Below are 24,426 nucleotides of genomic sequence, written 5' to 3' on the forward strand. Positions count from 1 at the left end.
GAGCATGAAGCGACACCGATACAGTCATCGATGTAACAGAAAAAGAATTGTGGGGGAGAGCCTTACCGGGACTGGAGCAAGAAATGTTCCACATACCCCATAAAGAAATGCCATGACTGGGGCGAATGTGGGTACCCATAGCCAGATCTTTTATTTGCAGGAAGTGAGACGAAGTTAAAGGAGAAATTGTTGAGTAAGAGAACAAATTCAGCTAGGCGGAGGAGGGTAATGGTGAACGAGGATTGTTTGAGCCTCTGCTCAAGGAAGATGGGGAGAGCCCTCAGATCATCCTGGTGAGGACAATGGCGTAGAGGGATTGAATATCCCATAGCGAAGAGGAGGTGGTTATAGAATTTCATAGAATTTACAGTGCAGAAGGAGGCCATTCGGCCCATCGAGTCTGCACCAGCTCCCGGAAAGAGCACCCTACCCAAGGTCAACACCGCCACCCTATCCCCATAACCCAGTAACCCCACCCAACACTAAGGGCAATTTTGGACACTAAGGGCAATTTATCATGGCCAATCCACCTAACCTGCACATCTTTGAACTGTGGGAGGAAACCGGAGCACCTGGAGGAAACCCACGCACACACGGGGAGGATGTACAGACTCCGCACAGACAGTGACCCAAGCCGGAATTGAACCTGGGACCCTGGAGCTGTGAAGCAATTGTGCTATCCACAAGGAAACTGTGCTGCCCTGTGGCCAGCAAACTGGAAATTGTTGATATGATGTTGGACATCGGAGTAATCAGGAATATAGTTGGAACAAGAGTAGACAAAGGGAGTGAGAATGGAGTCTGGATAGGAAAAAATGAGTTCCACCGGGCAGGAACAAGCTGACATGATGGGTCTACCAGGACAGTCATGTTTGTGGATTTTGGAAAGGAGGTAGAAGCAGCTGTACAGGATTGGGGAACTATGTGGTTGGAAGCTGTAGAGGAAAAATCTCCAGAGGAGACGAGGTCGGTGACAGTCCAATAAAGAATGGCTTGATGTTTGGTGGTGGGGTCACGGTCCAGGCGGAAGTAGAAAGAAGTGTTTGAAAATTGGTGCTTAGCCTCTGCAAGGCAGAGGTCAGTTTGTCAGACAACAGCACCACCCTTGGTGCCATGTTTGATAGAAAAGTCAGGGTTGGACCTGAGAAAACAGAGTGCAGTAAATTCAGAAGGAGACAGGTTGGAGTAGGTGAGGGGAGCAGAAAAATTAAAATGGCCAATGTCATGCCAACAGTTCTCAATGAAAAGATAAAGAGCAGGAATGAGGCATCCAAGCAGAGGGAGAACATTGGAGGGGGTGAAATAATCCATTTAACAGGGAGGGGACACTGCCTATTAGTGTCTTTAACACTACCATTAACACCCCCTTTATTATCTGCTCATGACATCTTTGTCAAATCTCTCGTAGCTCCCACCTATCCCATACCTGCTATTGTGTTCCAGCTGTTCGACCTGCTCTTAAACAGTTTTAAATCTATCAGATTTCTCCCTCTCTTTAGCTCTGAAGTGGTGTTGTATGGTCTTGAAACTTTAACTCTGTTTCTCTCTCCACAGATGCACCAGACCTGTTGAGTTTTTCTGGCATTTTCTGTTTTTATTTCAGATTTCCAGCATCAGCCAAATTTTGTTTTTATTTTAGCATGGATAGAGGATTGGTTAACAGACAGGAACCACAAAGAAAGGATAAATGGGGCATTTTTAAGTTGGCAGTTTGTGACTATTGGAGTGCGCATGGATCAGTGTTGGGACCTTGGAAAATTTCAATCTATATGCATGTCTTAAGTGAAGAGACTGAATGTAATGTTCATTGACAATACAGAGCTAAGTGGGATTGCAAGCTGTGAGGAGGGCACAAAGAGGCTGCAAAGCAATATGTAACAGGTTAAGTAAGTGGGCAATGTGGTGGCAGATAGAATATAATGTAAGAAAGTGTGAAGTTATTAATTTGGGCTAATTTCTTTTAAAAGGCGTGAAACTTGTAAACATTGGTGTTCAGAGGGACTTTGGTGTACTTGTACAAGGAGTATAAAGTTAGCATGCAAGCAATTAGGAAGGCAAAATAAATATGTTGGCTTTTATTGCAAGGCGATTAGAATACAAGAATAAAGAAGTATTGCCAGAATTTTACAGGAGTGTTTCTTGGGAGTCATCTACAGGAAGAGGAGAAATATTTTGGAATGCTACCTGCAAAACACCCTTCAACCAGTCGGCTGTGAGAGGTGACAAATAAGCATGTTACTAGGTCAGGCTCTGGGGGTGATTACTGGCTTCATCCTTCCACATACTTCTATGCTCTCAGGTCCCAGGGTATGATCTTTCTTCAAAAGCATTCTGAGGGCACAAAGTTGAAGGATTCCCAGAAGTAGAGCTGCCTGGTTCTACAAGCAAGGAAGTAATGGCAAGATCTGGAAATCTGAAAACCATATGTTCTGCATTCCAGTGTGTGGGTAAATGAATATGCATCATGCAGCTAAGTGTTTTGGGCAAATTTGCTTTATTGATTCATCTTAACAATAGTTCCAGTTTTCAGTTAAAAGGTTGTCCTGCTGGAATGTTGACCTGCATGTGAAGCTTTGAGTGTCTGTAAGGTTCAGAATTTTATACGGTACTTCAATCTGTGTAATAAATTGTGAAGTCTTTCTTTGTAGCATGCCCACATAGCTTGGACTGTTAGGCTGGCACATGTTGAATGAGAGCAAACTTCATCCACTTCTGCCGCCCAGCTCTTCAGAAGTCGAACATTAGATGAGCTTGTGCCTTCATCGCCTGGTATTCTTGTAGAGCAATGTTGCATTACTACCAAGTAAGTGTACGAAGAGTGCATGCACATTTGGTGGTGTAATGGCAGCATGGGCCTTCAGTCATGCTCTAAAATTAGATATGGAAGCTCGTGGAGAAAATCACTGATGGGGACTTGATGGATAAATGTTTGCAAAGAATGATGAGAATTTTGAACTGAGGAGGGAAAGACAATAGCGGAGCAGAGGTAATAGGAGTTCAAAACTTTGTATGGAATTGAAAATACAAGGCAAAGTTTCAGATAAGCTGGAACAACAGGATGTTGATGAGGAGAATTTTGGAGAAATTCACCTGGAGGTGAGGACAAATGTATTTGCACATCTTGGAAGGTGGAGGTAAACAAAAGATTTTACAAATGAAGAAAGATGCATAATTTTGCAGCAAAGATGAGAAAACTACCAAAACTCAGTTCTCTATTGACCCCAACAATGAAGAAGGCCGACAGATCCGTTGCCCTTCTGACTGAGTGATGTTTTACCTGTGTTAAAGGCATCATAAACAAATACAATGGATACGGCAAGGTAATGGTACCCATTTGGGCAACTAAATTATGGAGCTAGACAAACCTTTTGTGTATGGGAAATGTTCAGACTGGAGTCCAGTTACTAGTGGTGTACCACAAGGATCTGTTTTGGGGCCACTGCTGTTTGTCATTTTTATAAATGACCTGGAGGAGGGCGTAGAAGGATGGGTGAGTAAATTTGCAGATGAGGGCAGCACGGTAGCATTGTGGATAGCACAATTGCTTCACAGCACCAGGGTCCCAGGTTCAATTCCGGCTTGGGTCACTGTCTGTGCAGAGTCTGCACATCCTCCCCGTGTGTGCGTGGGTTTCCTCCGGGTGCTCCGGTTTCCTCCCACAGTCCAAAGATGTGCAGGTTAGGTGGATTGGCCATGATAAATTGCCCTTAGTGTTCAAAATTACCCTTAGTGTTGGGTGGGGTTACTGGGTTATGAGGATAGGGTGGAGGTGTTGACCTTGGGTAGGGTGCTCTTTCCAAGAGCCGGTGCAGACTCGATGGGCCAAATGGCCTCCTTCTGCACTGTAAATTCTATGATCTATGATGACACTAAAGTCGGTGGAGTTGTGGACAGTGCAGAAGGATGTTACAAGTTACAGAGGGATATAGATAAGCTGCAGCACTGGGCTGAGAGGTGGCAAATGGAGTTTAATGCAGAAAAGTGTGAGGTGATTCATTTTGGAAGGAATAACAGGAAGACAGAGTACTGGGCTAATGGTAAGATTCTTGGCAGTGTGGTTGAGCAGAGAGACCTCGGTGTCCATGTACATAGATCCCTGAAAGTTGCCACCCAGGTTGAGAGGGTTGTTAAGAAGGCATATGGTGTGTTAGCTTTTATTGGTAGAGGGATTGAGTTTCGGAGCCATGATGTCATGTTGCAGCTGTACAAAACTCTGGTGCGGCCGCATTTGGAGTATTGCGTGCAATTCTGGTCGCCGCATTATAGGAAGGATGTGGAAGCATTGGAAAGGGTGCAGAGGAGATTTACCAGAATGTTGCCTGGTATGGAGGGAAGATCTTGTGAGGAAAGGCTGAGGGACTTGAGGCTGTTTTTGTTCGAGAGAAGGTTAACAGGTGACTTAATTGAGGCATACAAGATGATCAGAGAATTGGAGAGAGTGGATAGTGAGAGCCTTTTTCCTTGGATGGTGATGTCTAGCACGAGGGGACATAGCTTTAAGTTGTGGGGAGATAGATATAAGACAGATGTCAGAGGTAGGTTCTTTACTCAGGGAGTAGTAAGGGCGTGGAATGCCCTGCCTGCAACAGTAGTGGGCCCGCCAACACTAAGGGCATTCAAATGGTCATTGGATAGACATATGGACGATAAGGGAATAGTGTAGATGGGCTTTAGAGTGGTTTCACAGGTCGGTGCAACATTGAGGGCCGAAGGGCCTGTACTGCGCTGTATTGTTCTATGTTCTACTGTACCTCTCTCCAGTTACTGGGTGCTTAAATACCTGTTGACAAAAATAAAGTCTGGTAGCATCAATGGCCAGAGTTAAAGTATCACGTCCATGACCCTTCCCCAGAATTAATCTAACAGTCTCAGACCTGAAAGGTTAACTCTGTTTCTCTCTCCAAACATGCTGTCAGAAGCACTTGTTAGAAGCTGGATCACTGCTGCAATTGAGAAAACCCGGTTGTCAACTTGCATATAACAAGTTCCCACACAAACAGCAATGAGAATAAAATAAAACAGAAAATGCTGGATAAATCAGGAGGCCTGGCAGAATCCGTGGAGTGAGCCAAAGTTAACGCTTCGGATCTAAATGACCCTTCTACAGAATAAGATAGAAACAGAAACATAGAAACTAGGCGCGGGAGGAGGCCATTCGTCCCTTCTGCTATTCATTATGATCATGGCTGATCATCCAACTCCGGAACCTGTTCCCGCTTTTCACCTGTATTCTTTGATCCCTTTAGCCCTAACACCTCTTGAAAAGAAGGTGTTAGCACGGTAGCCTTGTGGATAGCACAATTGCTTCACAGCTCCAGGGTCCCAGGTTCGATTCCAGCTTGGGTCACTGTCTGTGCGGAGTCTGCACATCCTCCCCGTGTGTGCGTGGGTTTCCTCCGGGTGCTCCGGTTTCCTCCCACAGTCCAAAGATGTGCAGGTTAGGTGGATTGGCCATGATAAATTGCCCTTAGTGTCCAAAATTGCCCTTAGTGTTGGGTGGGGTTACTGGGTTATGGGGATAGGGTGGCGGTGTTGACCTTGGGTAGGGTGCTCTTTCCAAGAGCCGGTGCAGACTTGATGGGCTGAATGGCCTCCTTCTGCACTGTAAATTCTATGAAAATATACAATGTTTTTGGTGGTAGCAAATTCCACAGGTTTACCACTCTCTGGGGGAAGATACTTCTCCTCATCTCAGTTCTAAATGGTTCACCCTGTATCCTCAGGCTGACCCCCTGGTTGTGGATGCTCTTGCCTTTGGGAACATTCTTTCTGCATTTATCCTGTCTAGTCCTGTTTGAATGTTATAGATTTCTATGAGATCGCCCCTCATTCTTCTGAACTCCAGCGAATATAATTCTAACCAACTCAATCTCGCTTCGTACGTCAATCCCGCCATCCCAGGAATTAGTCTGGTAAACCTTTGCTGCACTCGCCCTATAGGAAGAACATCCTTTCTCAGATAAGGAGATCAAATCTGCACTCAATATTCCAGGTCCCACCAAGGCCCTGTAAAATTGCAGCAAGACATCCCTGCTCCTGCATTTGAATCCTCTCTCTATGAAGGCTAAAATACCATTTACCTTCTTTACCGCCTGCTGTACCTTTTTGAAAAAATAATAATCTTTATTGTTACAGTAGGCTTACATTAACACTGCAATGAAGTTAACGTGAAAAGCCCCTAGTCGCCACATTCCGGCGCCTGTTCGGGTATACAGAGGGAGAATTCAGAATGTCCAAATTACCTAACAGCACGTCTTTCGGGACTTGTGGGGGGGAAACTGGATTGGAAACCCATGCAGACACAGGGAGAACGTGCAGACCCCGCACAGACAGTGACAGTATTTTCTTTTATTCCCTTTTCTTCTCATGTACTTAATGATCTGTTGAGCTGCTCGCAGAAAAATACTTTTCACTGTACCTCGGTACACGTGACAATAAACAAATCCAATCCAATCCAACTCAAGCCGGGAATCGAATCTGGGACCCTGACGCTGTGAAGCAACAGTGATAGCCACTGTGCTATCGTGTCGCCCACTGCATGCATACCTTCAGTGACTGGTGTGCAAGGATACCCAGGTCTCGTTGCACATTCCCCTCTCTCAATCTATAGCCATTAAGATAATAATGTGCCCTCTTGGTTTTGCTAGCAAAGTGGATAACCTCATATTTATCCACATTATACACCATCTGCCATACATAATGGAATGTCCCAAGACACTTCATGGGAGCATTATAAAACAAAGTTTTGCATAGAGGTTAGATGACCAAAGCTTTCACAAAGGGGTAGGTCTTAATTGCCTTAAAGGAGGAAAGCAAGGGACATAAGTAGAGTGGTGGTGGGTTGGAATCCCATGCGAAATGACCCTGCCACAGAATAATATGTCGAATGACCCTTCTACAGAATATCTTTTTTGAAGTATTTTTGGTTTGGGAGAGGGGAGTAAATGTTGGCCAAGACATAGTGTGCGGGGGAGGGGGGAGCTTTCTTCACCCTTCAAAGAAATTAGCTGCATGAAATGCTCTCTTGGCGTCAGCTTAACGCCCCACCGGCTCTTCGCCCTCTGGAAGGTTTTGGAAGTGCTGCGCAGCGAATTGGCAGCTGACGGTTCGGCCGCAGTCGGCCATTCTCGGAGACCGTGGAGGGTAGGCGTTCGGACATTTCCGGACTTTTCCGTGGCTCCGGGGGGGGGGGGGGGGGACTCGGCCGTTTCCGGAAGGCGGGGCGGGCGGGGAAGGGAAACGAAGCAAAGGAAAGCAAACGACACGCGGCGCCATTTTGTGTGTTGACTGTCGGCGGCAGTTGGTTCCTTAAACCTCTGGTAATCCGGCAATGGACGGGTAAGTACCGTAAAGCGACAAAAAGGGAAATATATATATATGTTAAAAATAACAGGAACGTTGATTAGGTGTAGTTAAATTTGCTGCCCAGGGTCATGTCGATTTAATCCCCTCTTCCCCCCCCCCCCCCCCTCTTAAAAATATTCCGGGCGAGCGCGATGTTTTATGTCGGTAGGTGTGTGCGTCGTGGCGTCTGGTGTGAGCCTGAATGTCGGGAATCGAAGGCGGACTCTCTCTCCCTCTACAGACCCCCCTGTGCCGGCAAAGGTTTTTTTTAAAAATCCCCACCCCACACTACCTGCTGAATTTGGGGGAGGGAGGGGAGCAATAAGCCCGGGATGGAGTCCAGAGGCGGCCGTGACCGTCCGGCTCCATTGTTCATGCCGGGCAGGGCCGAGCTCCCTCGACCACCATCACCCCCAGGGCCGAGCACCCAATACCACCATCACCCCCTAGAGCCGAGCACCCAAACCACCATCACCCTCCGGGCACCGACTCCATCGAAGCCCAGTCACTGGAGATAACGGGCGATGGCTTCCCTTCTCTGTGTGTGCGCTCAATAAACAATCATCAAACCATCTTCGGCCAGTTAAAGCGGCTCTTGCTCGTGAACCGACCTTTCCCTCCCCGCCATCTTTTTAATCTAACACAAAAAAACATATTTAATCAGCACCAAGCCACCGGGTGAAGAGTTTGTTTATTTTGGTTTGGGGGGTGATATTGAGAAGGCCGCCCGGGCGTGTGGAGACGGGTCTGTCCTGCAGTGGCGGAGAGCCACTTTGTGCCAGCCCTCCTGCTTTATGAAAGTCACAGTTTTTTTTGTTAACATTTTATTTCACGCGGCAGCGGTTCAAATTAACTGAAAAGATGGACGTGTCGCGCCGTATGGGGCGAAATTCTGACATGACCGTAACGTGTTTCTTTCTTGCTCTTGCAGCATTCTCACCGATGTTACAGTTGGCCTAAAGGTAGGTATCAAAATATTTGTGCATCTCTCTAATTTTTCTATCGGTGCGTTGGACAAAGGAAGCCAGAATAAATGGCAAATTAAAGCTGACCTGCCTGTTGAGGCCTCTTTGGTTCTTTATACCCCATGATGCAAATACTGCCCATGAAACCAGCTCGCTGACTATTGTCCAGAGGTGAAGGAACTTAATTTGACAGTTCATGAGATCTGCGGAATTTTGGATCTGTTGAAACTTTGAAGGTTTGGGTTATTTGCCTTAGAATGTCATCGAAAGGGGCCCTTCAGCCCACCATGTCTGTGATGTCCATCAGGTACCAATCCGTATCCCATTTTCCAGCACTTGGTCCGTAGCCTTGTATGCTATAGCACCTAAATGCTTTAAATGTTGACGTTTCCCGCCTTTGCCAGGCTTTTCGGCAGCGGGTTCCAGATTCCCACCACCCTTTGGGTGAAAATGCTTTTCCTCAAATTCCCTCTAAATCTCCTGCCCTTTACTGTAAACCTATGACTCTGGTTATTGACCCCTCAACTAAGGAGAAAAGTTTATTTTTATCTACCCTATCTGTTTCATAATTTTGTACACCTCAATAAGGTTCCCACAAAAGGGTTTGATCCTTTTTTTCCATGCATTTCCTGTTTTCACCATGAAAGCACGTTTCTTCGCGACGTCACTGATTTATAGCCATGCATTAACTGAATGCGTTCTTCCTTTTCTTTAGTTCTGAAGAAGGGCAATGTGAGCTCAAAACCTGCTGAGTTCTAGCTTTCTCTATTTTTGTATTAAATTGAAGCTAGTCTAAACAGATGTTTTTGATTAACGTGTAATAAGTATACATTGTTGCAACATCAATGTTTTGTCTTTTTCAAATACTGTTGTTGACCTGTTAATGTGAAGCCAATACTATATAATAAAATGCATGTTTCTCTTCACGCACTATTTTTCTCAATAAATTACAAATGTGACTTCTTTGAGATGTAATATTGGAGACCAAAGAATAACCTGCCATGGACTAAGGCAAAAACAGTGGAAGGTCACAGACCAGTGCTTACATGTTATCATAGAAAAGTTACAGCACTGAAGGAGGCCATTCGGCCCATCTTGTCCATGCCAGTCTACGGACACCCAGGTGCCCTTTCTAATATAACCTTCCTGCACCTGGTCCTTAGCCCTGTAGATTAGAGCACTTATGGTGCAGATCCAGGTACCTTTTAAAAGAGTTTAGGGTCTCTGCCTCCACCACCAACACGGGCAATGCATTCCAGTCTCTCACTACTCTGCATTAAAAAAATGTTTTTCCTCATGTCCGTTCTACACCTTCTGCTACTTATCTTGAATCTATGTCCCCTGGATCTAGGATTCTCCACAATGGGAAACAATTTTATCCTGTCCACTCTTCCCCTCATAATTTTGTACACCTCAATTATGTCACCCCATGGCCTTCTGTTCCATGGAGAATAACCCCAACGTATCCAATCTCTCTTTGTTGCCACACTTTTCTAGCCCTGGCAACATTCCCGTAAAACTCCCCCACTCTCTCCAGAGCAATAACGTCCTTCCTGTAATGTGACCAGAACTGCACACAATATTCCAGTTGTGGCCTCTCCATGGTTTTCTCCAATTCCAACATTATATCCTTACATTTATGCACTTGGCCGGAATCACACTGGTGATGTGGTGAACTGTGATTCACCACAAAGTCATTTTGTGTAATATCTTCAACAATTAAAAAAAAATTGGCGTAGAGGTAAATTGCTCTTGATGGGATAATCTGGCATATCACATGGGCTAATGTGTAAAATCGTGAGATGCAAATTACAGGGCACCTTGCTAGCTATGTGTTTACATGAATATTTCACTTAACACAGAATAAACTACTGTGTATATTCATTTAGTATTTTACAGATCTTTTAATTTTACACGTGTTCCTATGAATCTGAGTAAGAAGTCTTAACAACACCAGGTTAAAGTCCAACAGGTTTGTTTGGAATCACCGTTTTCGGAGCGCAGCCATTTTGTAGAATGGACATGAGTGACTCACCCGATGAAGGAGCTGTGCTCCGAAAGCTAGTGATTCCAAACAAACCTGTTGGACTTTAACCTGGTGTTGTAGGACTTCTTACTGTGCCCACCGCAGTCCAACGCCGCTATCTCCACATTATGATATCTCCGATTACTCCCATTGAGAGCAATTTACCCCTACACCAATTATTTTTAAGTTGTTGAATATGTTACATAAAATAACTGGTGAATCACAGTTCTCCACATCATCAAGTGTGATTTTGGCCCTATGCATAATGAGAATCGCCTTCTGTAGAGCGGAAAAAACCCACCTGCAAGGGCCCTTTGGGCTGAATGACCTGTTTTCGTGCTGTAAACGCTATGTAAAGTAAAATGAAAACAAAATAATTGACAGAAAATTTAGGGCATTTTAAATTATTCGAAAGCTTTCATATGCAGTGAAGGCTTCAAGCTCTCATTGAAAGTTGGAATTCCAAGAAAGTAATTCATGTCTGATGTTATACCTTATTTATCTCACTGCTGCTGCATATCAAGTTTTTTTGGAGATTAAAGACCAATTGCCACCTTGCAAAACACAGAAACTACCTGTTTATGTGCAGTCTCTAGAGCTGGCAGCTACCTCATTTGCTACATGCACTATGAAATGTTTTATAATTATTGTCTCTTCCCATCTTGATACCTTTATGGAACTGGAAGAACAAGCCTAGGTTCATAAAGAGACTATAGTAGAATAATGTTAGTTTGCACACATCAGTAGACTGAATAGATGGCTTTGGAAATATACTTTTTGGTTTTTTTTCTGCCTGTTCCTGTACTTTAGCAAAAATAGAAAAGTATTTTTGGCAGTTAGTGAGCTGACTAGAGGACAATTCTCAACCTAGAAGCAGTCCCAAAATTAAGTGGATAACTTCTAACATCCAATGATCAACATGGTACCCCATTATTTGACTGACTGACCAGTCTTATCACTCTTATTTTGCATTTTATTGGGAGCCCTGGTGTCTATTAAGTACATACCTAAAATATGACTTTTCCTTTATATCTGACTTTTCCTTTATATCTAGCTTTCACATGAGAAAATAAAATTCTGGCCCAGATTATTTTCTCGGTATGCATGGTGTTAACTTCATCAATTTATCTGAACTATTGTTTCAGCCAAATTTTCATCAACACTGAGTGTTGTATGCAACCTAGCATGCAATCTAGCCAATCATGTTGGTGCAACACTGGAAGAATGTGGCAGTGTTGGAGGGGGGTGCGTTTTGGATGAGGTGTTAAGCAATGCCCTATCTGTCTCCTCAATTGGATGTAAACATTCCAATGGCTCTATTTGAGGAAGACAAAGGGAGCTCCCCAATGTCCTGGCTAACATTTATTTCATTGAATTTTGTACACATTGGCTATGGCATTTTACTGCAGTACAAAATTGGTTATACTTCAGAAGTACTTTGGCTGTGAAAAGTTTTGGGATATTCCAGTGTCATGAAAAGCACCATATAAATGTAAGCTTTTCTCAGTGGGAGTCATGGAGCCTAGGCTAAATCAAGTACTGGTTTTGAACAAAGAAAAGTACAGCACAGGAACAGGCCCTTCGGCCCTCCAAACCTGTGCCGACCATGCTGCCCGTCTAAACTAAAATCTTCTGCACCTCCGGGGTTCGTATCCCTCTATTCCTATCCTATTCATGTATTTGTCAAGATGCCCCTGAAACGTCACTATCGTCCCTGCTTCCTCCACCACCTCCGGCAGCGAGTTCCAGGCACCCACTACCCTCTGTAAAAAGAACTTGCCCCTCGCACCTTAAACCTATGCCCCCTAGTAATTGACTCCACTACCCTGGGAAAAAGCCTCTGACTATCCACTCTGTATATGCCCCTCATAATTTTGTAGACCTCTGTCATGTTGCCTCTCAACCGCCGTCGTTCCAGTGAGAACAAACCAAGTTTATTCAACCTCTCCTAGCTAATGCCCTCCATACCAGGCGACATCCTGGTAAATCTCTTCTGCACCCTCTCTAAAGCCTCCACATCCTTCTGGTAGTGTGGCAACCAGAATTGAACACTATACTCCAAGTGTGGCCTAACTAAGGTTCTATACATCTGCAACATGTCTTGCCAATTTTTATACTCAATGCCCCGACCAATGAAGACAAGCATGCCGTATGCCTTCTTGGCTGCCTTCTCCACCTGTGTTGCCCCTTTCAGTGACCTGTGGACCTGTACACCAAGATCTCTCTGACTATCAATACTCTTGAGGGTTCTACCATTCACTGCATATTCCCTACCTGTATTAGACCTTCCAAAATGCATTACCTCACATTTGTGAGGTCTTAGTTGGAATTTGCTGTCAGCTGCGCTGTATTCCTTATTTACATAGAATATGTTGCGTAATCTACACTGAGAATTCTCAGAAGACTGGTTGTTTTCCATTGGTGCTGTTTTGTTCTGGTTGTTGAATTGTAAAACTTTTAAATTGGTGTCAAACCAGTATTTTCTCTGCATTTTCTTAATAGAGCAATTGGGAGTTTTGACATAAAATCCTCTCTATTTGGGAAGCTACACATGATTTTAAAAATACCAAATCTTGCTTAATTGTACTGACGTTCTCAACCCGACTCTTTGATCAAGCTGTTGACTTGTGCAGTTCATGGATTCCTATGTATATACTTGATCTCCAATTTCTGTTTGGATTGACTAAAACAGTCACTTTCTTGCTGAGGTTGGAAGTTATTCGTTCACTATTGAATGTTTATATTTTGGCAGAGCTTTATTTCAGATACCATTATGGGATGGGTGTTTCCTTCATGCACAGTATGAATAGTATTTACATTTTTGGTCTTCATTTCTGTGAGGCAGCTAAATTGGAGAAACATTACAGTTGCATTTGAATTTACAATTACGACCTGTTCAGCATTTTTTCATTGCTTTGTATAAAATGATATTAAGATCATTATGATGTCGCAGCACCTAAAAGATTTTAAAGTAGGCAATTTTGTTGACATTTGATTTTCACTATTTAATCAAATTTTCGGAATAACTAAAAAACTGGTATCTGACAAAGACAATAAAGGAGTACTCCTAGTTGCTTCTTGCTAAATATATTGTTTTGATATGATGCTCCCTGATCTTCGGTGTGATGATTTGGATGCTTCTGTTTGCTGTCCTTGGCCTAATGACAAGAAAATCTACCAGAATTCTTGTCTGATCCAGATCAATGTCCATTACATCTACTGGCAGGGAGATGAGTCCATTGGACGAAAGGAATGGCTCAACTTCAATGTTTCCTACAGCCAAATAGCATACAAACTAACTCTCACCTTGCTGCTGTACACTTGAGCAAGGTAATGTAGGGCTGTTTGCACAATGAAACCACAAGAGCAGAGGAGAAAATTTGTTTAAAATAATATTTGAGGAATTTAAGTAAAGATTGTGGTATCACAAAGACACAATGCTGCTTTCATGTTTTATTAAGATTTTAGTTTAGACGGGCAGCATGGTCGGCGCAGGCTTGGAGGGCCAAGCGGTCTGTTTCTGTGCTGTATTTTTCTTTGTTCTTAAGTATGCTTATTAACACTGCAATGAAGTTACTGTGAAAAGCCCCTAGTCGCCACATTCCGGCCCTGTTCAGACTGTCCGATTCACCTGACAGTACGTCTTTCGGCACTTGTGGGAGGAAACCGGAGCCGGCACCCGGAGGAAACCCACGCAGACACTGGGAGAACGTGCAGACTCCACACAGACAGTGATCAAAGCCGGGAATCGAACGTGGGACCCTGGAGCTGTGAAGCAACAGTCCTACCTACTGTGCTGCCCACGTGTTCTTCTTTGTATTCAAATTTAGCAGTATTGTCTCTTTTGGCTTGATGGGCCTATGCACCAAAAATCTGTTTGCCAATCTAATGGTAATTTTTAAAATGCGGCTCTGGCTTTCCTATTTGTACACTCTGAATTGAGACCCCAAGTTGAGTAGCCTTAAATGTATTTTATAAATTCAGTTTTGATCAATACCAACTGCATAAGACAGCATTTTCAATGGCATTTTGACAACATTTAGTCTGTTCTTGGTGGTTTTACTATCGAGGTTAGCTATAATGTAAACCAAGTTGGCTGAGGTTAAAGAATATCCCCCCAGTGCAAATTCATGCCTTTTAAAACTCAATGTTATGCTGGAATTTTTAATTGTGTCTCCTTGTTATTTTTCGAGCATTTATTTTTTTATCTAAAGTTATTGGTTGAATATGTATTTTGAGTACTTTGAAGTGTATTTTGAAGGACAGCAGAAGTGAAATCTGAGCCATTTGCACTATATGGAAACGATTCACATACTGTTTTTCAAACTTAACTAGCACAGATTCTTGTTCATAAAGCGATACCTGTGGTCTTCTAATTTTGCCCTTCGGTGGCTTCCCAATTTTAATTGCTCCACTATTTGGTGGCCCTGCCTTCAGTTGCCTGGGCCCAACCTCTAGAATTCTCTCCCACCACCACTCTGCTTTACCATGCTTTCCTCCTTTAATGCACTTAAAACCTACCTCTTTGTGAAAATTTAGGTCATCTGACCCCCTACTTCCTTATGTAGCTCTGTGCAATACTTTGTTTTATAATGCTCCCATGAAAGTGTCTTGGGACATTTCATATGTATGGTAGATGCAGTTTAATGTGAGGTTATCCACTATGGTAGCAAAGACAGGAGGGCAGATTATTATCTGAATGGCTATAGATTGAGAGGGGAATGTACAACGAGACCTGGGTGTCCTTGCACACCAGTCGCTGAAGTAAGCATGTAGGTGGTAAAGAAGACAAATGGTATGTTGGCCTTCATAGAGAGAGGGTTTGAGTACCGGAGCTGGGGTGTCTTGCTGCAATTATACAGGGCCTTGGTGAAGACGCACCTGGAATATTGTGAGCAATTTTGATCTCCTATCTAAGGAAGGGTGTTCTTGCTATCGAGAGAGTGCAGCAAAAATTTACCAGACTGATTCATGGGATGGCAGGACTGACGTATGAGGAGAGATTGAGTTGGTTAGGATTATATTCGCTGGAGATTAGAAGAATGAGGGGTATATGCAGAAAGGGTGTTCCCGATGACTGGAGTTCTGAACCAGAGCTCAGTCTGAGGATACAGGGTATATCATTTAAGACAGGTGATGAGAAATACCTTCACCCAGAGAGTGGTGAGCCTGTGGATTTCGCTACCACCAAAAGCAGTTGAGGGCAAAACATTGTATGTTTGTAAGGAGGAGTTAGAAATAGCTCTTGGGTTAAAGGGATCATCTAATACGTGTGAAAAGAGGGAACAGGTTACTGAGTTGGATGGTCAGCCATTATCATAGTGAATGGAAGAGCAGGCTCAAAAGTCCTGAATGGCCTGCTCCTCGTATTTTCTTTGTATGTTTAATGTGCTATATAAATTTGTTGTTGCAATCTCATTTACGTTGAGGTCTGAGTAATTAAAAAAAAAAAAGTTTAAATTAATTTACGGATGTGGGCATCGCTGGTTACGCCAACATTTATCCCTAGTTGCCCTTCAGAAGGTGATGATGAATTGCCTTCTTGAACCGCTGCAGTCCTTGAGGTGTAGGTACACCCACTGCTGTTAGGGAGGGAGCTCCAGAATGTTGCGACAGTGAAGGAGCGGCCGATATATTTCCAAGTCAGCGTGGTGAGTGACTTGGAGGGGAACCTGCAGGTGGTGGGATTCCTAGGTATCTGCTACTCTTGTCTTTCTAGATGGTAGTGGTCATGGGTTTGGATGGTGCTGTCTAAGGAACATTGGTAGTGCACCTTGTAGCTGCCACTGTTTGTCGGTGGTGAATTGTTTGAATGTTTGTCCAGAAGCTAATTTTCTGTGTTGCTAACTTTGGTTGGCTCTTAATTCGTTGCCCGTTGTATCTTTACTTAATTTGCTCTGTTTCTATAACCTTTGCTCTAGAGTCGCCCAGGTATCTTTATAATACCGCCACGAGGTTCAAGTACTGATCAATAACTCAACACACCAATTAGTAAGATTCAAATCAAAACACATTTATTATACACAGTAAATCACTACTCATGCATAAACTCTACTTTCTAGACTATTCTCTATCACTAAAAGGCCTATACTTAGCTTCAGAATTGGCCCACCAGGTCAGGGGAACAAATGGCCTTTCGTTCAATTCTGAGTCTGCAGGATTCAAAAGCTGGTATGGACTGGCAGCTAGGAGCGCCTATCTCGTAGCATGCGTTGACTGGAGACTTACTTGGTTGATGCGGCAGCTTAGGCAGTTCATTCTCAAGGGTTGATTCGAGTTGCTGAGTGACCCTGCCAAGAAGGACGATTTGAACTTGGGGACTCTACTTTATAGTCCCCAGGGGCTTCACGCCTCTTCGGGGCGGACTCTGTATCTGGTTCCAAGTGATTGGACTACGTTCCGATCACTTGGATCGATTTCTCCAATACTGGAGTTCCCTGATCGCTGTGGCGGTCCCTGAGTGTTCGTTGGCCTTCCTTTGTCTTGGCTCCTGCTGGCACCGAGGAATCTGGCTTGGCCTTATTCACCTTAAATGTTTCAATTGTTCCTGGGGATCGCTCATTAGTATGCAGATGGCTGTGAGTTTCAGTGCTGTCTGGGTTTCTGCAAAGTCTAATACACAGGAGACTTTGCACTTGCTAGTTTTTGCCTGTGTTGGCTGAATTTCCCTGTAGTCTTTGCGGATCTCCATTTTAAGTCGGGAAATGGCCAACCCAGGTGGCTACACTCCCTCCTTGTGATCCCTAACGCGAAGCGTGAAGGATCACACAACTGCGTTGTCTTCACTTCCTGACCCAGCGAGTACTCTTCCATGGCCTCTACACTGACCATAACTATGTATGAAAATTTTTAACTAACATTTCTAAGTGGCGCTATGTCACAACAGGGACATGCATTACAACATTTTTTAAAAATGGTACCTCTAACTATCCTCAATAAACTATCCACACTCAAACAATCAAAAATAATCTACAACACTTTAAATTTACAAATAGCAGCAACACAAGTTTGTCTGGCTTGGCAGTCAAGCACAGAGGTTTACATTTCCTTATTGAACAAAACACCCATAAAGAAAAGCGGATGCACTTTAATGCACGCGAGGGGTTGAGGGGGTTTGATGAAGTCCGAAAATAGGGGACCAAAACGTGTATACCGGGGTGCGAGAGCGGTAGGCTCTCCTTCGCCATTTTCTGAGTCTTTAAGTGTTTGCACTTTGCACAACACTGCAGAGTATCGCCAGTACTAAGAGTGATTCTACAATGTACAATAGTGAATACCAGGTCATAAACGTATCACACCATGTTGGTGTGTTTCTTGTCACTGGGCTCTGGGTGCTATCGGGAAGTGAATCATTGACGGCCGGGTGGGTTGGGGTCGGGGTTCACGTCCGCACGTAACCAGATTACAATAACGACGAAAAACACGTATGACATCTTCATTGTTGTCTTCTTTTCCTTTCTTCTCTTCCTCTGGAATTCCTGAGGTTCCAGAGTTCTATGGACACAAGCATAATATCTGTTACTATCTTGTGTAATATCTTGAATGTTAGCATGTCTGTCTTTTAGTGCCAATTTCCCTTTATAATTGGTCACCATGTGTGACTCCCTCATTTTTTTTTAAAACCGAAAATGTGGAATTGACATCTAAGAAAATACTACCGTATTGCGAGCCGTCTCGCAGCCTGTGTCATTTACCATCCTAGTGTTTGAGGATGTAAATAGCAGAGGGAAGCAACCATAGGTTGCTAAAACCAAACAAAAAGAATTTTGAACATAATGAGCCAAAAACGGGTAAGATTTGGATGCAATCCCCGGGTAGGACGGTGATCAATGCCGTATGTGCTCTACCCGAGTGTAGCAGACCAGAGGGGGGGGGATCCTCGGGCAGGGTGGCGACCAATGCCGTTTCTCCACTGCCTGAGCAACCGGCAAGAACGGGCAAAAATGTAGTCATCGTGGGGGGATGCTGCAAAGGTTCTACCGTCGAACGAGAAGAGCAGTTGTGAACGGGGGCTGGCAAGCTCTCAGCGGCTTCTGCCGATAAGCGTGCTGGCAAGTTTTCCCAGGTTTCTGCCGACAAATATGGCATGTGACCGTGGAACTTCCGAGTGTACAAACAACACTTAACAGTAACGCTAACAAACAAACATTGAACAACATGCTGCAGGTTCCATCAGAAAGGACATCGTTTCTCCCAAGCGGTTCCTTTTAAAATATCATCTGGACACCTCGGTTATCAGTTGCGAACAGGGTTGCAAAGGGGTTCTTGTTTTGGGAGTCAGACTCAAAGTCATCCTCTTCTCCCGGATGCCATACTCTGGAATGGATGAGGGTTGATAAAGCTGCATGGTGTGACTTTGGGTCCATCTCGTCGTTTCGGACGAGCCTGTATGAATTGTCACGGTGCGAAAAGGTTGTGTCTAATTCTGTGGGGACGGAGTCGTCATCGTAGGGCGGTGGTCTTTGGTGGGGTTTGTTGAGGAAAGGGATCACTCGAATCGTGTTCAGATTCGCTGGGTGTGGGTCCTGTTGCATGGGGATAGTAGGGAGGCGTGCTGTGGCTATTATCTGTGTCGCTGTCTCTGCTGCTGCTGTCTGTGGGCGTTCCGGGGCAGAGTCTAGAGTTCGGGGGTGGAGTCGAGGGCGAGTCCGTGGGTGGGGTGGACGTGTTGGGGGAGGGTAGGGATACGTTGGGTGTGGTCTGCTATGTCGAGCATGACGTGGTGTGCTTGGTTAGACTGTGGGCCACATGCCTTAAGCTGGTTAATATGGAACCAAGCAGTCTTTCCGTTGGGGAACTTAATTTTATACACGGAGGGGCTTACTTTGTCCGCAATGGAGTACGGACCCGAATATTTAGGTGACAGGAATGTGCTGTGGTTGTAAATGGACAGCATGGCCTGCTGTCGAACCTCAAACTCAGTCGCATGCACTGTCTTGTCGAAACAGGCCTTGCTCTGTTTCTTTCTAGTGCCTAATCTTACTGCGGCTGCTAGCTGAGCCGTTTTTACATTTTCGACTAACTGTTTTACTGCGTTCTCGTGTGTGAGGGCCGTCACTTCGGGACTGGTCAAGTCCAATCCCAATAAAAATTCTGTGCCTTTCATGGGGCGTCCGGTCATGAGAGTGTGGGGTGTATCCTGTGGATGTCGAAACTGTATTTCTCAAAAACATCAGCGCAAAAGGGAGGACTGAATCCCAAGTGTTGTTTTGTTGGACCATTTTTCTGAGGTTGCTTTTAGGGTTCGATTCATTCGCTCCACGATACCACTTGACTAGGGGTGGTATGTGATTATGGAATTTTTGGGTAATGCCAAATGTCGTGAGGACGTTCTTCATGACACGTCCCGTAAAATGGGAACCTTGGTCAGATTCAATGCTGCGGGGGAGTCCCCATCTCATAAAGATGTGGTGGGTTAAGATCTTGGCTGTGGTCTTTGCCGTGTTCTGGATGGGAATGCCTCCACCCATTTTGTAAAAGTGTCTATGACGACTAATACGTGTAAGGTGCTGGAAATGTTCCTTTCAAAATCTCCCTGAGATTGCTATCTTGCTTCTGGGCCTGCACTAAATCCTCAATATTAGTCTGCGAGACCTGAACTGCATTCACTGGGGCGCTTTCGCGGGGGGTTGTCCAAAAATATCCATGCCTGGAACCTGCTTTAGCCAGTGCGTCGGTTTTTCCATTTCCAGGCGGGGAGGAACGGTGGTGACTTCGAACTTTTAACAATGTCCTGTCCTGTGCTTTCTCTAAAATGTGGCAGAGCAATGGGGCTGAAGGGAGGGGTTTTCCGTCTGCGAAACAAATCCTCTTGCTTTCCACGGGGGTAGGAATTCTGTAAGGCTGTTGCAGACATAGAGGCTGTCCGAGTATATGTCTGCTGGGCTGGGGAAGGAATCTGGGTGATCCACAATGTACGCGACGGCTGCTAGTTCTGCCGCCTGCACGCCTAAGTTTCCTGGTTGTTTTAACTAGATCTCTTCTAGGGCGCGTCCTCAACATAGATGCCGCATCCTGTAATGCGCTTCCCGTCTAATACAGTGGAAGAACCATCAACATATATCCTTAAGGGTTCGCACGTGTCTGTGCACTGGGGGCTCTGGGGTGAACTACCTAATCTTTTTGGGGGGTGTTTACACAATAAAGGGGCCTGTGTTGTGGTGCGGTGAGATGATTTCACATTTGTGGGGGATGCATGGGTACTGAAGGTTGTCGGCTAGGAAAGTGTGGGTCTTGGTCCGTTTTACAGTGATGTCCCGTCCCTGCAAAAGAAGGGTCCATCTGGTTGCTCTGATCTGACTTACTGTACCGTCCTTAAGTCGTCCGTCTAGTAAAAGTTGGGTGGGGGTGTGTTCCGTGAGGATTGTGATGGGGTTTAGTCCGGTTATGTAGGAAAAATACTGAACCACCCAGAAAACTGCGAGCAGGTGCCTTTCACAGACCGAAAATCCCTGCTCCACAGGATCTAAAACTCTGGAGGCATAAGCACGGGTCTTAACTGTTCGTGCCGTTCCTGGAGGAGCACGGCCGAAAGGGTACGGTCGGTGCTAGCTATCTCTATAGCATAGGGGGAAAGCGAGTCTGGAACCTGTAGTGCGGGGGCTGCAATGAGAGCTTTTTTCAAAGCATCCACAGAATCCGTATGCTGCGGAAGCCATTCCCAAGGGGCTCCTTTAGGAGTTCCGAGAGGGGTGCTGCTTTGGTGGCGAAACCGTCAATATGGTTTCGGCAGTAGCCAACCAGTCCTAAAAATGACCGGAGGGCTGAAACATTCTGGGGCAGGGGCAATTTGACAATTAAGTCTCATCTTTTATGCTCGATCTCGCGTTTTATCATCCGTGATAATCGTACCCAAATACATCACTTTGTCTTCCAAAATTTGGGCCTTTTTGGGGTTTACTTTACATCCAATCTGCTGTAGGAGTTCCAGAAGTTCGGACAGAAGCTCGATGTGCTCTGCCTTGGTGTCTGTCTGCAGTAATAGGTCGTCCACATACTGGACCAGACATTCGGGGCGAGAAAATTTTGATAATCCATTTGCCAGCTGTCGGTGGAAAATGGAGGAGGGAGAGTTGTGGAATCCTTGTGGAAGGCATGTCCACGTGTACTGCTGACCTTTAAAAATGAAGGCAAATTTGTATTGGCACGCTTTTGCCAATGGAATGGACCAGAATCCGTTACTGACGTCCAAAACCGTAAAATATCGTGAATTGAGTCCCTGTTTGAGCATGGTCTCGGGACTTGTGGCTGCTGTGGGGGCTGCTGCGGGGGTGACTTTGTTGAGTTCCCGGTAATCGATGATCAGTCGCCATGATCCATCGGGCTTTCTCACTGGCCAAATCGGGACATTTTTAGTAGAGGCTACTGATCTAAGTACGCCCTGCTCTAATAAGCTATCGATAACTTTTGAGATTTCTGCCTCTTGGGGAAATCCGTATTGCTTTTGGGGTCTAGGGTCAGGTCCTGTGATTTGAACGGAACCAGTCATCCGGCCACAGTCGTGTTTGTGGGTCGCGAATGCTGTCCTGTGCTTCTGCAGAACTGCCCTAACCTGCTTGTCTTTGCTAATTATGGTCGGGTCAAACCAGAAATCGCCGACTGCGCTAATCTTGTTTGCATACTCATCTACTGTGAGCGTTGCGGGGGTTCTTGCGGATTTTGCCATTTTCCAGACACATTGGTTTACTGCATCAAATGAAAGGCGGTGGGAGTTTCATAGATTATCATAGAATTTACAGTGCAGAAGGAGGCCATTCGGCCCATCGAGTCTGCACCGGCTCTTGGAAAGAGCACCCTATCCAATGTCAACACCTCCACCCTATCCCCATAACCCAGTAACCCCACCCAACACTAAGGGCAATTTTGGACACCAAGGGCAATTTATTATGGCCAATCCACCTAACCTGCACATCTTTGGACTGTGGGAGGAAACCGGAGCACCCGGAGGAAACCCACACACACACGGGGAGGATGTGCAGACTCCGCACAGACAGTGACCCAAGCCGGAATCGAACCTGGGACCCTGGAGCTGTGAAGCAATTATGCTACCCACAATGCTACCGTGCTGCCCCAAAATAAGGGGCAATCCACCTGCACATCTTTGAGTTCATAAAATCAATGCCCAAAATGTGTTGTGTGTCGGGTAGATCGACTAAAGCTATGGTGTGTCTCGTTGTAATATTGCCAATTTGAATGGGTACAGGGGCTGTGATGTGTCCCTGCTGTGAGTGGCCTGTGAAGCCACTGAGGGTGATTGTGGCTGTAGTGGGCCACGTGTCTTTTTGGAACATGGTGGAGGAATTAATTGTGCGGGACTCTCCTGTGTCCCAGAGAAATTTGATGGGCTGTCCCCGTATCTTTGCTGGAACGACTGGTCGGCCGGACCTATCCCAAAGGGTGTCGCAGACCCAACTGGGGGAAGCCCGAACACCGTCAGTCAGTTCCGTTCATGTCTGTCTGGTCTGAACGGATGCTCACACTATGTATGGGCTCTGTCAGATTCTTATTCTGAGTGCCTGCCTGCTGGGCTCTCTGTGGCTTTCGTGGCGCATTGCACTCTCGTGCAAAGTGACCTAATTGTCCACAGTTGTAACGGGGGGCTGTTCCTGCCTTCGTTCACCCATGCGGGGTTCTGGTGCGTCTTAACTGCGTGGATATCTGCCTCTGCCTGCTGTTCTTCGGGTTTCTTAATTACGGGTTTGTTTTGGACAGATTGCTCCCAGGTGCGGGACAATCTCTTTAAAACCCACTTTTGATTGTGCGCTTCTTCTGAGGAGTCATAGTTGGTACAGGCCTTTTGTCCTGCCTCTGGCATGGGAGATGAGGGTGCGGGTCCATTTGGCCATACAGTCTTGGGACAAATGGGCGCGGTCTAAATTGCCGAAAACGGCTGTAAAATGAATCCACAGGTGTCCAAACGCTGTGGGGTGTTCTGTCTTTTTCTGCCTGCACTTATTCAGGCCTTCTACTGGGTCACCTCTGTTATAGCCGATCGCGTCTAGGATCGCCGTGTGCATCTCTGCAAGGGTGCCTCCTACATTCTGTGGGTCGGGAAGGGCTGCTACAACCGAAGGGTCTAAGCTTAAAATTTGCTCACATTCATCCAGGCCGTACGTGGTCGCCTGCTGCTTAACTCTAGCAAAGAAGTGGTGGGGGTCTGAGGTGGGGAAGAACGGTGTGATCTTTTCGCACGCATCCCGTAATTGGGTCACGGTTAAGGGGGTGGTGTAAAGGAATTCTGCGTCTCCTTCCGATGTGACTGTGCGGTGGGTGGTTACTGGATTCATGGGTGCCTGATCTATCTGCTCTGTGGGGGGTTGGGGTGCTTTTCTCTTTTGGGGCTTTCCTTGCGCACAAGTTCCCTGAACAGACCTATGCGCGGTTTCGTATAATTCTTGCCAATCAGGGTTGTCTTCCTCATTTAATTGGGATCCAAAGGTGCTCTGCAACCCATTTTGCACTGAAAGCAAAGACTGCAGTTCCGCAATCTGCTTCCTGCATTTTGAATGATCCACTGAGCTTTGTCTGTGCTCCGTGGTGGCAGCATGGAGTGCTCTTAACGCTGCTTTTAAATCGCTGCACTGCCTTTGTAATGCCTCGACCTGTTTCTCTGTCTCGTCCCTTACCAGGACTGCACGTTGCGTGTTCTGATAGGCCTTTTCATATTGGGTTCGGAAGCTGCTCAGATGCGCTAGACAAGACTGGTGTGCCCACTTGGCATCATCCACCTCTCCGTCCTTTGCTGCCAACTTCCTTAATTCTATATTTTTCTCGATCTCGCTAACATCGACCTTGCTCATTCGATGTGTGTCCTTTATTTCTTCGCTGAGCGTCCGAACGACCCCCTCTGTGCCTCGCAATTGTGCCAGACAGGACACGATTGCCATCGGCTTGCGAGCTTTTCCCAAGCTTTTCTTATGGATTTAGCGCAGGTTCTCCCACCAAGTATGTCCTATACTCCCGGGACCTGTTTCCTCTAACACAGAATTCACTCCAAAGGGGCCATCCTTTCCCTTTGAGATATTTCCTGATCTCTTCTTCCCAAACGGCACACTGTCCTACTCTGCTGCTGGTCGCTGCGACCACACATTC

The 24,426-nt window shown here is 45.5% G+C and overlaps 1 protein-coding gene across 2 annotated transcripts in view; it reads left to right on the top strand.

The window, feature by feature from the left end:
• Positions 1-7,208: 7,208 nt before the first annotated feature.
• Positions 7,209-24,426, top strand: part of LOC140426150 (polypyrimidine tract-binding protein 2) — a 98,626-nt gene continuing 81,408 nt past the window's right edge. For both annotated transcript variants that reach the window (XM_072510564.1, XM_072510566.1), the window contains exons 1-2: positions 7,209-7,338; positions 8,276-8,306. In XM_072510564.1, the coding sequence (XP_072366665.1) occupies positions 7,331-7,338; positions 8,276-8,306 (39 nt within the window). In that variant the 5' untranslated portion in view covers positions 7,209-7,330. The remainder of the gene's footprint in view (positions 7,339-8,275; positions 8,307-24,426) is intronic.

The sequence above is a fragment of the Scyliorhinus torazame genome, chromosome 7 (genome assembly GCF_047496885.1).
Source record: "Scyliorhinus torazame isolate Kashiwa2021f chromosome 7, sScyTor2.1, whole genome shotgun sequence".
In the NCBI taxonomy this organism is placed as follows: Eukaryota; Metazoa; Chordata; class Chondrichthyes; order Carcharhiniformes; family Scyliorhinidae; genus Scyliorhinus; species Scyliorhinus torazame.